Source organism: Sinocyclocheilus rhinocerous, unplaced genomic scaffold, assembly GCF_001515625.1.
Source record: "Sinocyclocheilus rhinocerous isolate Xijiao unplaced genomic scaffold, SAMN03320098_v1.1 scaffold752, whole genome shotgun sequence".
Taxonomy (NCBI): Eukaryota; Metazoa; Chordata; class Actinopteri; order Cypriniformes; family Cyprinidae; genus Sinocyclocheilus; species Sinocyclocheilus rhinocerous.
This window is the reverse complement of record NW_015639777.1, coordinates 1,669,122-1,683,782: the sequence shown is the minus strand read 5'-3', so window position 1 is coordinate 1,683,782 and position 14,661 is coordinate 1,669,122. Positions and strand designations below refer to the sequence as shown.

The 14,661-nt window shown below is 37.3% G+C and overlaps 1 protein-coding gene across 1 annotated transcript; it reads right to left on the bottom strand.

Moving 5' to 3' along the window:
• Positions 1 to 11,666: 11,666 nt before the first annotated feature.
• On the bottom strand, positions 11,667 to 14,333 carry LOC107751904 (CKLF-like MARVEL transmembrane domain-containing protein 8). The gene is made up of 4 exons (XM_016567677.1): positions 14,121 to 14,333; positions 12,219 to 12,392; positions 11,993 to 12,112; positions 11,667 to 11,753 (listed from the first exon to the last, which is right to left on the bottom strand). The coding sequence occupies exons 1-4, from the start codon at positions 14,277 to 14,279 to the stop codon at positions 11,667 to 11,669; spliced, it is 540 nt and encodes a 179-aa protein (XP_016423163.1). The 5' UTR covers positions 14,280 to 14,333.
• Positions 14,334 to 14,661: the final 328 nt, after the last annotated feature.

Below are 14,661 nucleotides of genomic sequence, written 5' to 3'. Positions count from 1 at the left end.
ATTGTTCTTCCCTCGCTCTCTCTCTCTCTCTCTCTCTCTCACACACAAACACACACACCATACACACAGAGAGAGAACTCTGAAGATAATTCATCCCCCTGTAAATCAACCTCACAGTAAAAGCCCTGCACAATTTTTGATGGTTATTTGCATATTTGTATATTTTAGTTTCCATGATCCTAATAAAGTTACTATTATTAAAACGTTATTGAAAAAAAAACATGCATTTGATATAATATTAGGGGCTATATGCTCTTTTGGAAAAATGCATTAACCAAAAATAAAATATTGGCTCTTTGGTCAAAAAAGGTTCCTGACCCCTGATCTATATTGTCGAACGCAGCACTAAGATCAAGTAAAACTAGCAATGAGATGCAGCCTTGGTCTGATGCAAGAAGCAAGTAATTTTAACAAGTGCAGTTTCTGTGCTATGGTGGGGCCTGAAACCTGACTGAAATTCTTCATAGAGATATTTTTTTTTGCAAGAAGGAGCACAATTGAGCAGACAACTTTTTCTAAAATTTTAGACATGAACGGAAGATTTGAAATGGGTCTGTAATTTGCCAGTTCATTAGGATCTAGTTGTGGTCTTTTAATAAGAGGCTTAATAACTGCCAGCTTGAATGGTTTTGGGACATGACCTAAATATAACAATGATTTAATAATATTGAGAAGCGGTTCTTCTGCAACAGGTAACAACTCTTGCAGTAATTTAGAAGGTAAAGGATCTAATAGGCATGTTGTTGGCTTAGATGCAGTGATAAGTTTATTTAGCTCATCTCTGGGTGCGATGAATGACCTGGCAGCTTTTAGAGCCTGTCTGTAGCTGGACATACTGTTTTTCTACGCAATTCTAAAAACTAAAAAAAGTTAGTTTTTCTCCATTTGCACTCAAGATTATGAGTTTTTTTCTTGAGAGAATGGGTATTACTGTTGTACCATGGCGAAGTACGTTTTTCTCTAACCTTTTTCAATTTGATGGGGGCAACAGCTTCTAATGTATTAGAGAAGATAGTGCCCATGTTGCTAGTCATTTCGACTAGTTCATATGTGTTTATGGGTACACAGAGCAGTTGAGATAAATCTGTCTTTTAGGAAATCTGTATACGGCCCTGGCGGTCTATACACAGTATCCAGAGCAAGAGACAGGAGAGATTTATTTTGTTTATCTGACAGTGTAATATTAAGCAGAAGTATTTAGAATAAGTTAAACCTGTATCCTGTTTTCTGAGTAACATTGAGAATATCAAGATTATTTCATTTACAATAACTGCTTTGGGTGCAAGTGATCTAATGTTCAGGAGCCCAAACTTTTCATTTATTTTACATTTTTCTGGTTTAATCACGATCAGATTTTTTCTAGAGCCTGCATTAAATGTATATTTTGACCTCACTATTTGGGGGAACAGACACAGTCTTTATAGATTGGACAGCGCAAGTACTTCTATCATTTAAGTGGGTAGAACAAAAGCCATCATAGCAGTTATTTGAGAATTGGATTACTAGTCATATGGAGCGTAGCGTCCTGGAGATGTTGTCCTACAGGAGTTCCACTCCGACTCTGCTGGGGTGCAGGCCATCAGCACGAAAAAGCCTAGGACGCTCCCAGAAAAGATTCCAATTATTAACAAAGAGCAGTTTCTTTTCTTTACACCATGACAATAACCATTCATTTAAAGCAAAAAGTCTACTGAACCTTTCGTGTCCTCGTCGATACGTGGGAAGCGGTCCTGACACGATGATCTTTTCAAATCATCTATCGCGTGTCTTTATATTTATCGAGTTGGCTTGTGTGGTTCATTTCTCGTGCTTCAGAAATGTGAAGTCATTTCCAGTAAGGGAGCATAGTGAGCACCAATGCTCCCTAGTTTTTTCGGTGCATTGTGGGATTTTTCAGGGAGTGAACGTTCCAGTGCACTGGAAGGATTACGCGATCGAGACAGCCCTTAAAATGGCTGACTTCCTGATCAGTGCCCTGACTACTGAACTAGGGAGCTGATTGAGACGCACCCTTTGTCAGATCGTTTTGGTTCTCATGTGCAATGTTTTGGTGTCTATGTGTTCCAGTTCCCGCTCCTGTCTGGAATTACTTTGCTGTCTCAGTTCTGGATCATCTCTTGGACTTATTTCAGAGGTTGGTCTACCCATTACAGTCCCTAGCTACTATTTATTTTTCCCAATAAACTGTTATCACTGCATTCGCGACTGAATCTCCAGTTATTTCATCTGACATTTTAAAGATACTAGTGCTTATAGCACGGGGGTATCAAACTCAGTTCGTGGAGGGCAACAGTCCTTCAGAGTTTAGTTCCAACACACATACTGTTACGGGGCTGACAAGACGTGAGACATGCGGATCCATGTGCAAGCTTTATTAAGCAGAGAGATCAGAAACACAGGCAGGGTCGACCAATGGCAAAACAGGTATATGGGGGGCAAGACACAAGAATAATCCTAGGGTTAGCGAAGGTCAACGAACGGCGAACAGAATCAAAAGGGCAAGACTAAAGGGATAAATCCAGGAAACCAGGCAAGGATCAGAAACCGAGAAAACAGACAAGGCAAGACTAGGCTAAGGCAGGGTAAACTAACGAGGGCTCTGTAGTGTAGCTATCAACTGATAAGCGCTAAACAATACTCGGCAGTTAGAAAGGAGTGAGATTGAGTGTTAAATAGTGAGTGAGTGATATGAAACAGCTGTGTGCAATCAGTGCTGTGTGCAATCAGTGCAATGAATGATGGGATATGTAGTCCGGGGTGATATGCAACAGTGTGTCATGCGAGAGTCAATGAAAATGGAAAGGGTGACCTCTGATGGCTAGCAGACGGAAGTTCATGGACCGGATACGTAACACATACCATGTAGTTTTTAAATAAGCTTGAAGGATTTGATTATCTGGATCAGGTGCATTGAATTAGGGTTGAATCTAAACTCTGCAGGGCTGTGGCCCTCCAGGAACTGAGTTTGACACCCCTGACTTAGCATATTCATTAGATGCTAGTTCTTATATATTATATACTAGTACTTATTCCAATAGTAATTTAAATATAATTTGCTTGTTAAAAAAATTTGAACTTGTAATTTGTAGATATCCTGAACTTAGTAGATACTAGTACTTTTTAAATATTAATGAACCAACAACATATAAGAGTGATTGGACAGGAAACAAAATAAGGTGATATGAATTAATTCATTTTTTTATTCATAATATATATACATGGAATTTACAATGAGGAGGCAAGGGAGGCAGTGCCTCCTCAAAAAGAAAATTGATGAGAAAATAATCCATAGTACAAAAATAAAACAACACAAATATTACAACATATGACATTAAAAAGTGTAAATCATCCGTTTTTCTAAAGTGACACTGTCCAACAGTGACACCAGTGGTTAAAGTTACTGCTGGAGGCCTCCCCTGAGCCCAATGAGTTTTAACAGACCCCCTAAAGCATGAAAAAGTACTAGTATCTAAAGAATAAGTACTAATGTCAGACTCTGTTCCATGTCTCGTCTTGTGTTTTCCTCCCCCACGTGTCTGTCCTGAGGGACCTCCAGAGCGCCCACCCCCCCTCCCCGTTGGATGTTGTGTGGCGTGAGGACGCGCCTTCCGGGAGGGGGGAGTAATGTCAGACTCTGTTCCATGACTCGTGTTGTGTTTTCCTCCCCCACCTGCTCCAGTTTGATTATTATGCCCATATTTGGTTTTTCCTGTTCCTGTCCCTATTTAGTTCTATTGGTTCCAGCTGTGTTTAATTAGTTACTAAGTATTTAAAGTGTGTTCTGCCCCTTGTTTCCCGTCCTCTGTTAAATGTCATTTCGTGTTCTCAGTGTTTCCCGTGTTCCTGTGTTCCCAGCTTTGTTTTCATTAAAGACTTTGGAATTTGCTTTACTCCTCGTCTCCTTGCTCCTTCGTTCCCGTGCTCCCAGTGTAAATCGTGACAACTAATAGGTACTAGTATGTAAAATCTAAGTACTAGTACCTAATGAATAACTACTAGTATATAAAGAAAATATGTGCTAGTCACAAATTAAATACATACTAGTCAGAAATTAATTGATTGATATCTGAATGACAGATCCCCATAGACGTCAATGGCAAAAATTTGAAATGTGTTGCTAGTAACAATAGAATAGTCATTGAATAGAGCCCATGCCCCTTTAATCAGCAATGCTAAAGTGCCTTTTCGGTCCTATCTATATGCCCCCGGAACACAATTTCTACCGAGGGTCCAGAACCACTATTTGAGGATGCCTGAACTAAAGAATAAGCACTTGTAGCTTATGAATAATTACTAGTACATAATGGAAATGATACTAGTAGTATGAAACTAGATACTAGTACATATTAAAAGGGACATAACACACAGTTTCTGCCAATTTCATGTTAAACTTGAGGACCTGTAGAGTAATATTACATCCTTCATATCTCCGGAGTCTTTAGTTTTATAAGATTTATAAAAAACAAATAGAGTTTTACGCTTCTTACCGAATACAGTCGAGCTCTTGGAGGCGTGCCGTGGGCAGAGCTAAAGAGTCACAAGTGCGCAAAGATTTTGCTAGTGATTGTCTGCAAGCTGTGACAATGATATAAATAAAACAGGAACAAACACTTTATTGACTTAAATTGTATTTAATTTGTTGCCCCACTTTATATTAAGTGGCCTTAACTACTATGTACTTACTCATGTGCTAGTCATGCAGCGGTCCCGTGCTCACAGGCCTGAGGGCACTAGTTAATTTACTTCCTGTGTCTACACTGGTTTCTATACATTCGCGATCACGAGGTATTTTCAGTTGTAGTCCTGATACCAAAAGAGCTCAGTGTTATCTCTTGATTGGATTAGTCTTTATGTGCTGGGGGCGATTAGCAAACCTCATGATGGCTGATCGGGGCATAATAGTAGTGTCCGTATATGATAGAAATCCCTACAATGTCATACAGGGCCATTCTCTGAAAAAAAAAAAACTTTCCGAAACTTCTACAAACCCTGAAGGAATGTATTTGGCACAGAAATACTCTGTCATACGTCCAACACTTTTTTTTTTTAAACTTCGGCCATGTTTAGCATGGGTGTAAGGGATGGGTCAACTGTGTAATTATAAATGTAATTAAAGAAATTAATTACAGATGTAATTACATGCAGGTATTTTTAAAATATAAGTACAATGTAAAAACATGTATGTACACAATAAGTGCATTGTACCAAATTATTAATTTAAATGTAAGTACATAGTTGTTAAGGCCACTTAATATAAAGTGGGTCCTAATTTGTTTATAAAACATTCATCACTGAAATGACGGGGACAAAAACACACTTGCACAATTCCATTGCTGCCCCGGAGAAACAAACTTTCCATCATAACAAAAAACACACTTTTTTGGTGACATTGTTGATTTTGTGGTCTAAAAACAAAATGACAAATCCTCATCTTTTTTATTATTATTATAAACAGATGACAAATACTTTTCGAGCAAGTCCTGTGCAACGCTGCCGAAGACTTCCATAACCCGAATAAAGCACGCTGGGGCATTCTCTTGCTCTCGCTCTGATTGATGTGTGCACGCTCTTCCGAACGTTCCGAAACTTATTCGAACCCGGAAGGAGTGTATTTGGCACAGAAATACTCCGTCATACGTCCAAATCGTTTTTTGAGACTTTGGTCATGTTTAGCATGAGAATCCAAATCTTTAACAGTGTAAATAAGTCAGAATGCATGAAATAGCATTAGACCTCCCCTTCAAAGATTAAATGTTTAAATGGCTTGCCATACATACACTGTAAAATCTTGTAATTTGACAGTAGTTTTACTATTTATATTACAAGATTTTTTCTGTATTTTTGAAATACAGAAAACTTTAATGGAATTACAAAAATAGACTGTAAAGGTAACCCTAAATAGCCTTGGGGACAAATTTGGGCAAAATCTTTTTTTTTTTTTTTTTTTATATTTAAATGTAAGTACATAGTTGTTAAGGCCACTTAATATAAAGTGGGTCCTAATTTGTTTATAAAACATTCATCACTGAAATGACGGGGACAAAAACACACTTGCACAATTCCATTGCTGCCCCGGAGAAACAAACTTTCCATCATAACAAAAAACACACTTTTTTGGTGACATTGTTGATTTTGTGGTCTAAAAACAAAATGACAAATCCTCATCTTTTTTATTATTATTATAAACAGATGACAAATACTTTTCGAGCAAGTCCTGTGCAACGCTGCCGAAGACTTCCATAACCCGAATAAAGCACGCTGGGGCATTCTCTTGCTCTCGCTCTGATTGATGTGTGCACGCTCTTCCGGGAGAAGTGCCCATACAAGGAATTCCGTCCTTTATGATGTTGTAATGACTTTGATTACTTAATTGTAGGGAATTAATTATTATTAATTCATTCAGGTTTTGAAAGGACTCGGATCTGAAAAATTCGAGGTCCACCTGATTAAACTGATTTCAAATTTGTTATTTTACACTTTAAATCAACGGCCGTCCAGCGAGCCGTGACCTTTTTTTATAAAAATGGTTTTCTTGATCTGAGTGGTAAAAGATTTGGTTACTTTTCCTACGTTTGCCACCTGAACACACACACACACACACACACACACACACAAAAGTTGGACTTGATTCAACAAGGTTAAGTGTTTTAAAAAATACAAAAATAAATAAAAACTCCTTAATTGGTCCTTCATGGACAAAAGTGGGCAGCCATAGGAAATTAATGGGAGAGAATATAATACAGAGCAATAGTTTTTTTTTTTTTTTTTTGTCCAATAAAAATCAATAAATCCAACACAATGCAGATCATACATACACATAAATGAAAGGGTGAACCTACACAACATTCTCAATGTGGCCCACATTCACACTCACACACATGGGAGTGGAACACACACATCCATAAACAAAGCATTGAATGAGCCTATAACAGATTTTTTTTTTTTGTCAAATAAAAAACAGTCACTCACACATACACAAAGAAAGAATTGAATAAGCCAATAACTGAGCATTTATTTTTTTTAATGTGCCAATCAGCCGCTGTGCAAAACACACACACACACACACTTCAAAGTCAGATCCTATTCAAAGTCCTACTGCAAGATTTGTTGATGCTTCCAAGCAAAACATGTCTGGAACATGCTACTTGATCTATTGTTTATTCTTACCTGTTTGGTACCATATTACTTTTTTGAGTTATTGAAATTGGAAGTTTTTTGTTAGAAATAAATGATTACTGATTCTTATGATAATGATTCTTCTACTTTGTCTTTTCCTTATGGCATGGTCAGATTTGTCTATACGCATATTTTGGCATATTTGTATAGTTTACCCAACACAAATGTTTTTTTTTTTAATTCTACAATTTTAATTTGTGATAAAATCTAAAGCTTAAGAGGTTCAGTTTGTTACAACATTGATTTAGATTTCAGCCTATACAGCCAGTGAGTCGGCCTACTGCAGTCATAGTGGCATTGATATTTCATGTAATTGCTATTTTTATACCAAGATATTTCATCCGATGTCGCCAAAGTATACCATATTTTGAGGTTTTGGCTGTTTCAACTTACTGGAATGAATATTTTTACTGAAGAAAAAAAAAATAAGAAAAAATAAGCATATTTTACATGACAGTCAATGGAGTAATTTTGTAATTTTAGAGATAAATAAAACAACACATACACACACACACACACACACACACACAAAAGAAATGCATAAATTGATTGTTTTTACTTAAGTGAAGATAGTGTTAAGACATTTATTTAAAAAAAATGTAGCGTCTGGACCAATCAAACACACAATTTTTCATTTGATGGACTAGTTTAAGTGTTTATGTAGTATGTTGGACTAGTTTAAGTGTTTATGTAGTATGTTGGACTAGTTTAAGTGTTTATGTAGTTAATAAAGTCTTACTTGTATCACACTTGACGTTGGTCATTGTTTGCTCATAACTGCAGATTTATGCTACAGGCTCTGTGTAGAGTTGTACAGTAAGAAAGTTATTTCCCTTAACCAGGAAATTAACGTTCTTAGAATTGACAGACAGTTGACCCTGAGAGGTCAAGTAAATATCTACAGCGGATCTAAATATTTATAATTAATTATAACTAGTTATGATTAATTATTCATATTTCCCCATGAGCTGATTCGCTACAAAAATAAGAATCACACTTGAAACATTCGTGCCCAGATTTGTCCACGAAGGACTCATTAAGGGCTGCTCTGTGAAGGATGCTTGAGGGTTAAATGTATCATGTAAAATAACATGAAAACCTGTAACTGTGAATAAAAACTGTTAAACCCTTTTCTGTCATTCACTATTCCCTACATTAGTTTACAATAGTCCAGGCCCCACTTTATATTAAGTGGCCTTAACTACTATGTACTTACATCAAAAATTAAGTACAATGTACTTATTGTGTTCATATTGTATTACAAAACACATTTGCTGCTATTGAGGTGGGATACGGGTAAGGTTAGGGACAGGTTTGGTGTTATGGGTAGGTTTAAGGGTGGGTTAAGGTGTAAGGGATGTGTCAACTGTGTAATTATAAATGTAATTACAGAAATGAATTACAGATGAAATTACATGCAGGCATTTTTTAAAATATAAGTACAATGTAAAAACATGTATGTGCATTGTACCAAATTATTAATTTAAATGTAAGTACATAGTTGTTAAGGCCACTTAATATAAAGTGGGTCCATAGTCCACTCGATTAGTGAATTAAAACAAGTGAGTGAACTCAGACACTGAGGGTCCTATTTTAACTATCTAAGCGCAAGGTTTAAAGCCCGGGATACACTGCACGATTTTTGGCTGTCCCAGACGAAAGATTGCCATCGTGAAGCAATCGTGGCGATTTCTGTGATCGTGGCTCTTAATCGGTGGTCCTATGTCGTACAGTGAGAGAGGTTCAAAGACGGGCGTTTTCCCGGTCTTGCGACCAAAGATAGCCTACCATAGTTTTCTGACAGTGTCATAAATTCAGCATGATCAATGCACAGTGTGTTTGCTGCAACGACCTGCGTCTACTCAGCAGCCAATGAAATTGCAACATGAAAAAAACTTATTGATCCACGCGACCAGCGACGCTACAATTTCAATGCCATGGAGGCAAAAAAAAAGAAGGTATATTGGTATGTGGGATACCCATAAAGAACAAATTCTTGTTGAGTTGTGGCAGCAGAGAGCATGTTTGTACAATGTGTCATCTAGCTGCTATCATGACCGCACCAAAAAGGACATAGCATGGAAGGAGACAGCGGAGGAACTGCAGCTGCCAAGCTCCCTGTGCAAAACTGGCATCCCAAGTTGTCCTCTTTTCCCGAGCCATGAGCGGGTCCATATTGGCCTCTTCTTTGTTTCAGTGAACATGAAAAGCACAACTGCCAAAGCGCGATCCATCTTGATGTACCGGTATTTGTTTACCACTAGCGCATGCTGATGACGTTGCGCTAACGTGTGTCGCAGCCTACGATTCAATAGGTGTCATAATCGTACAGTCTACATGCTTGTCTTACCCAAGTTTAAACGATCCATGTCGCACAGTGTGATAAAGTAATGATCTTATAGGATTGCTAAAATTGTGCAGTGTATCCCGGGCTTTAAGCGCATGGCGCAGTTGCACTTAGTGAGTGTCCAAATCCACCTTTGCTAGTTTAACGACGGAAAAAACGGTCGGCGCGCCCGGCGCATGGTTTAAAAGGGTTGTCCCTATTCTCTTAATGAGTAATGGGTGTGTTTTGGGCATAATGTGCAATAAACCAATCAGAGTCTCATCTCCCATTCACTTTAAGAGCCAGTTGCGCTCGTGCCATGGCGGACTTGCTATTTGCAAGCGTAAAGACAGAACGCGTCTCCAGAGATGAAACGGAGCTGCTCGTGTGCGAGCAAATAGGTAGTCTAATTCTGATCCATACAATGACTATCCATTATGACAGGGATCCTCAAATCTGGCCCACGAGATCCACTTTCCTGCAGAGTTTAGCTCTAACCCTAATCAAACACACCTGAGCATGCTAATGTCTTCAGGGTCATTAGAAAATCACAGGTAGGTGAGTTTGATCAGGGTTGGAGCTAAACTCTGCAGCGCATTGGCTCTCCAGGGCAAGATTTGAGGAACCATGCATTATGACATGTAGGCATTTTTATATTTATGTAGCCTACACAATACTAATCTTTTACATTGATATTCTTTCATTTTTAATATTTGGCATGTTTGTGGGCTGCTGTGCGTCCCTGTGTGGAATAAGCAGAGAGTACGCGTGCTGTGGACCCGACTAGCGCGCTCTTTAAATAACAAAATAAATAATTAAATAAAACTACTACGCCATTGGCTTTAGACCAGGTTTTTGTTGGTCAATGGCGCAGTCTATTTCAGTTGCCTCAAAATAACAACGCGCCAACAATGCGCCTGAACACTCCTCGTTTTCAGTTCAGCACGCCCATGAGCGCACAAATGGGCGCAAATGCATTTGCTATTTAAACAACGTGGCGCAGGACGTGAAAATGATTACTACGTCGGGCTGAAACTAGCTAAAAAAACACTTGCGTCGCGCCTGGCGCCGCATTGCGCCGGATGTATGATAGAGCCCTGAGTGTCATTAGTTACAAACACCTGCTCTTAACAAGCAGAATCACTGAAGGAAAAAGAAACAACAAGAACAGAAAAAAGACAAAAGAGATGAGCGAAAACACAACAACTACAACTGACTTCCAGCCACAACCTTAGATGAAATCAACTGAAATGTAAGACAATTAATCGATATCTATTATGTAAACAACTCCAAAAGCAGCATTACTTATTACTAACCAGATTGACTTTATTCCTGTCATATGTCCATAAAAGTTCTTATTGAGGATTAACAAAGGTTTAGATGTTGATGTTTTTTCAATTTTGTATTTTTTTTTTTGCAATTCACAGTGATTTTTTATTTATTTCTTTTGGCACTCCTGCTGACAGATTTTTTTTTTCTTTTACAGTGCAGGGGAAGGATCTATGCCACTTTGATCAAGTTCACCTGACTCTAACTTTCTTGTAATCCTGGAGACCTTGATTAGTGTGTTTGATTAGGTTTGGAGCTAAACTCTGCAGGAAAGTCGATCTCAAGGGCCAGAGTTGAGAACCTGCAACCCCTGATCTATGCTAATAGGGCCATCAGCAGTTGTGGGTGGGGCTTAACCCTTTTGTGACATCACAAAAGACAGCATTCGTTTCGAGACGCTGTTTATGATTTATGGGGAATATAAAAAAAGGAGTGGGTGAATTTTTACCATTATGGGGTGGATGTGTGCACAAATACCATATAAAAGTGAATTTGGAATGATAGGTCCCCTTTAATGCAAAATCCTAAAACCTCCCATCAAATTGAATCTAACAGCTCTAAATATAAATCATTATAGTGGGCTTACAGTAGTGATACAGCATGGGTTTAAACATGGATTTGTATGTTCTTGCTCATTAATTAATTTAATATGTAAATTCAACTGAGAAATATTCTGTAGTGTACAGTTAAAGTTTTATTTATAGTAACAAAGCTACATACATTTTAAGCACTTCAACCACAATAAAATTCTTTTTTTTTATGTGATTCTTTAAATTTGCATAAATGATCCCCCAGGGATAATAAAAGCAAACAGACAAGCAAACAAACTATTTGCTTATATATCTTCACTTTTTGATCTCCAGGATTTGAAATGCACAACTGTATTTCCTGCATAACACACCATAGCCAGTGAGGCAAATATCTGAAAAGGAAAAGAACAGGAGTTTGTCATTCAAATTATATTATAGGCCACAGTTACATGTTCTTCATGTAATTGCATGACACACACATAAACAAAATGCAGTACAGTTATGTCAGATTACTTAATGTGAACTCATTATTTCAGTCCAGGACAATAATCATGTGTTGTAGGAAAGACATTGCTAGGCTAGAAGACAACAAGAGTATTGCTAAACAAATCAGGGAAGTTGCTTTTCATACCGTTGATGCCACCCAGCTGATGAAGTAGTAGCGCCCCCTAATGGCCACATTCAAAGATACAGCACAAATCACAGCTGCAGTCAGGTACAACACAGAGGCGCTGCCATTAAAACATATTCCCTGTGAATTAAGAAGCCTTCAGTTTAATGAAAGTTTGGTGAAAAAGACATTCATTTGTGTAGTTTAATTTAGATAAGTTTAACTTTTTTTTTTCAAATTTACTCACCAAAATATTCCATGGGATCTGGGGAATCCTGGTGTGGGCCATAGTCAGGTATAAGAGGAAGAGAATAACAGTAAGCACCCAGTAAAAGACTGACACAAACATTACCCATCCCAGTGGAGGAACATGGAGGTATTCTGTCCCACCAATCAGAGTCCACACCAGGAGCCCAAACACCTGAGTGTGAAGATGGAGCACAGACGGACTGAAACAGCACTCTTTAAACACCATGAAACTGATCTAAAACCAGCTATAAGAAAGCAGATAATGGCCATGACATGAGAGCATTTCTGTAGCTCAAATATAGTACAGCATGACACAAAGCCAATGTTATAGGTTTGAATCCCAGGAAATGCATGTACTGATAAAACATACAACTTGTATGCACTGTAAGTCGCTTTGGATAAAAGCATCTGCCAATTGCGTAAATGTTAGCACCAGCTCATATTTTAGGACCTGAAAAACACTTTAGAATTGAGCTGTAAAAACACATTCTGACAAACAAAATAAAAACAATGACAATTATGTTCTCTAAGCAGCAGAACTGGGCCTAGCCACCATTCCTTTTTAACACCAAATTATGCTCCAGAGACTTCCCACCCTCCCTTCCTGTTATAAACAGCAAAGAATTTCTCACTGTGTTCTTGATATTGCAGGAAAAATAATTTTGGGTTTGGAAGACAGAGCTGGCTGTAGATTACACCAGGAAAGGGAACGCTTAGATTTGACTCAGAGCATGTGGTGGAAGGAAGAAGAACAATACAAGCCAAAAGGAAGAGTTTGTTTCCACACTGTTTTGGTTGGTCCTCTTCCTCTCTTTCCTTTGTGAGTAATTATCTTTATGAACAACAACAACAAAAAAAATCTTACATTTTGTTATTCCTATTCATCATATATTCGTTGCAAGCAATTCCTTGTGAAAAAGAAGTGTGCTTAATTGTTTTGAATGTACACTTGCAGTGTACTTCGAATCTAAAAAGTATATTTAAAAAAAAAAACGATAATGTTTGCAATTATATTAATGAAATAGAAGGTCTCTTAAGTGTACGTAAAGAGAGTAAACTTTCATTTTTCATTTAATTACACTTTAAAAAGTGCATTTTGTAATAATGCTAAATTAAAAGGTTGACCTTAAAGTATATTTTATATCATGATGTTTTAATGTTTTTTTTTTTTGCTGTGCTTTAAAGAAGAACATTTATTCTGTGTGCTGTTCACTAACATGCTAAAGCACATGTAAAACTACTTTATTATCATTTTAACTGTATGTTATCTAATATTACTATATAACTTCCTTATTGCAATATATATATATATATATATATATACATATACATATATATTTTAGCCATATTTCAAAGACAAAAGAAGTAATTATTAAATTACATATAAAGATGTACTTAAGTCCTTAAGCACTCTTATGTTTTACTAATTGCATTTAAACTACAAAACAAATGTAATATAAACTATAGTAGATCTTCATTAAATTGCAAATAACATGCAATTACGTGTCCTAAACATTACATTCAGTTTGCACTTAAATATATTCTTTTAAAGTAGGCATATATTACTTCCTAAATATTACTAATACGTAAGCTACTCTTTTTACATAAGTTAAAATGTGCTTCTTTTTCACAGCAGATGAACGGCGCAGATTAAAACAACAAATTTCAAACCAGTTTCACTTTTACAATATCAAGAGATGCAGCATGACATCCTCCTCTGGGAAATGGAAAGTGGAAACAAAATTTGTGCAAAAAAGTATCCATTTCTAATTATAGATACTACTTTCAACAATCTAGATGAGTTTTCTTTAATTCTAATTCATACAACCCATGTTTTATCAATTGACTTAAAAGTAGGCTAATAGGATTTTTAGTAAGTTTAGATCCACTGCTTACTTACGATTTCTCCAGCCATAAACACACCAGAAGCAGAGCGAATAAAGTTCCCATCATAAACCAACTTGGAGTGTGACAAGCCTAAACTCTCAATGTTTGAACTTTTACTGGTTCTGTCAGTAGTGCTGCTGCTGTCCATGCGGGACTCGGAGTCGTTCTCCATTCTAACGGAATTACAAAAACCCTGAATAAACCAAGAAGTGATCCCTGCTCCAAAGGTAAAGGAAACCTACTATGGTGAAGGCTTAGCCTTAGACCATAAAAGGGATGTCCGATTCGTGAAAGAATCGTTCTATTGAAACGGATCTTTTTAATGAATTTGCTGAACCGGTTCAAGAATCAATCTGAATAATTCGTTCATTTATTGGACTGCAGCGGTTCGAGCGGCTCTCAAGCATCACTTCACTGACTCAATTAAGAGAACCAATAAGCGTCTCTTGGATAAGACTCGCAATGATCCAGTAAAACAAGACTAGACCAGACGAGGTAGTGGATGAAAATGCTTAATGTTTACCTGCAGAATGCCTTTATAAATTGTTACCTTC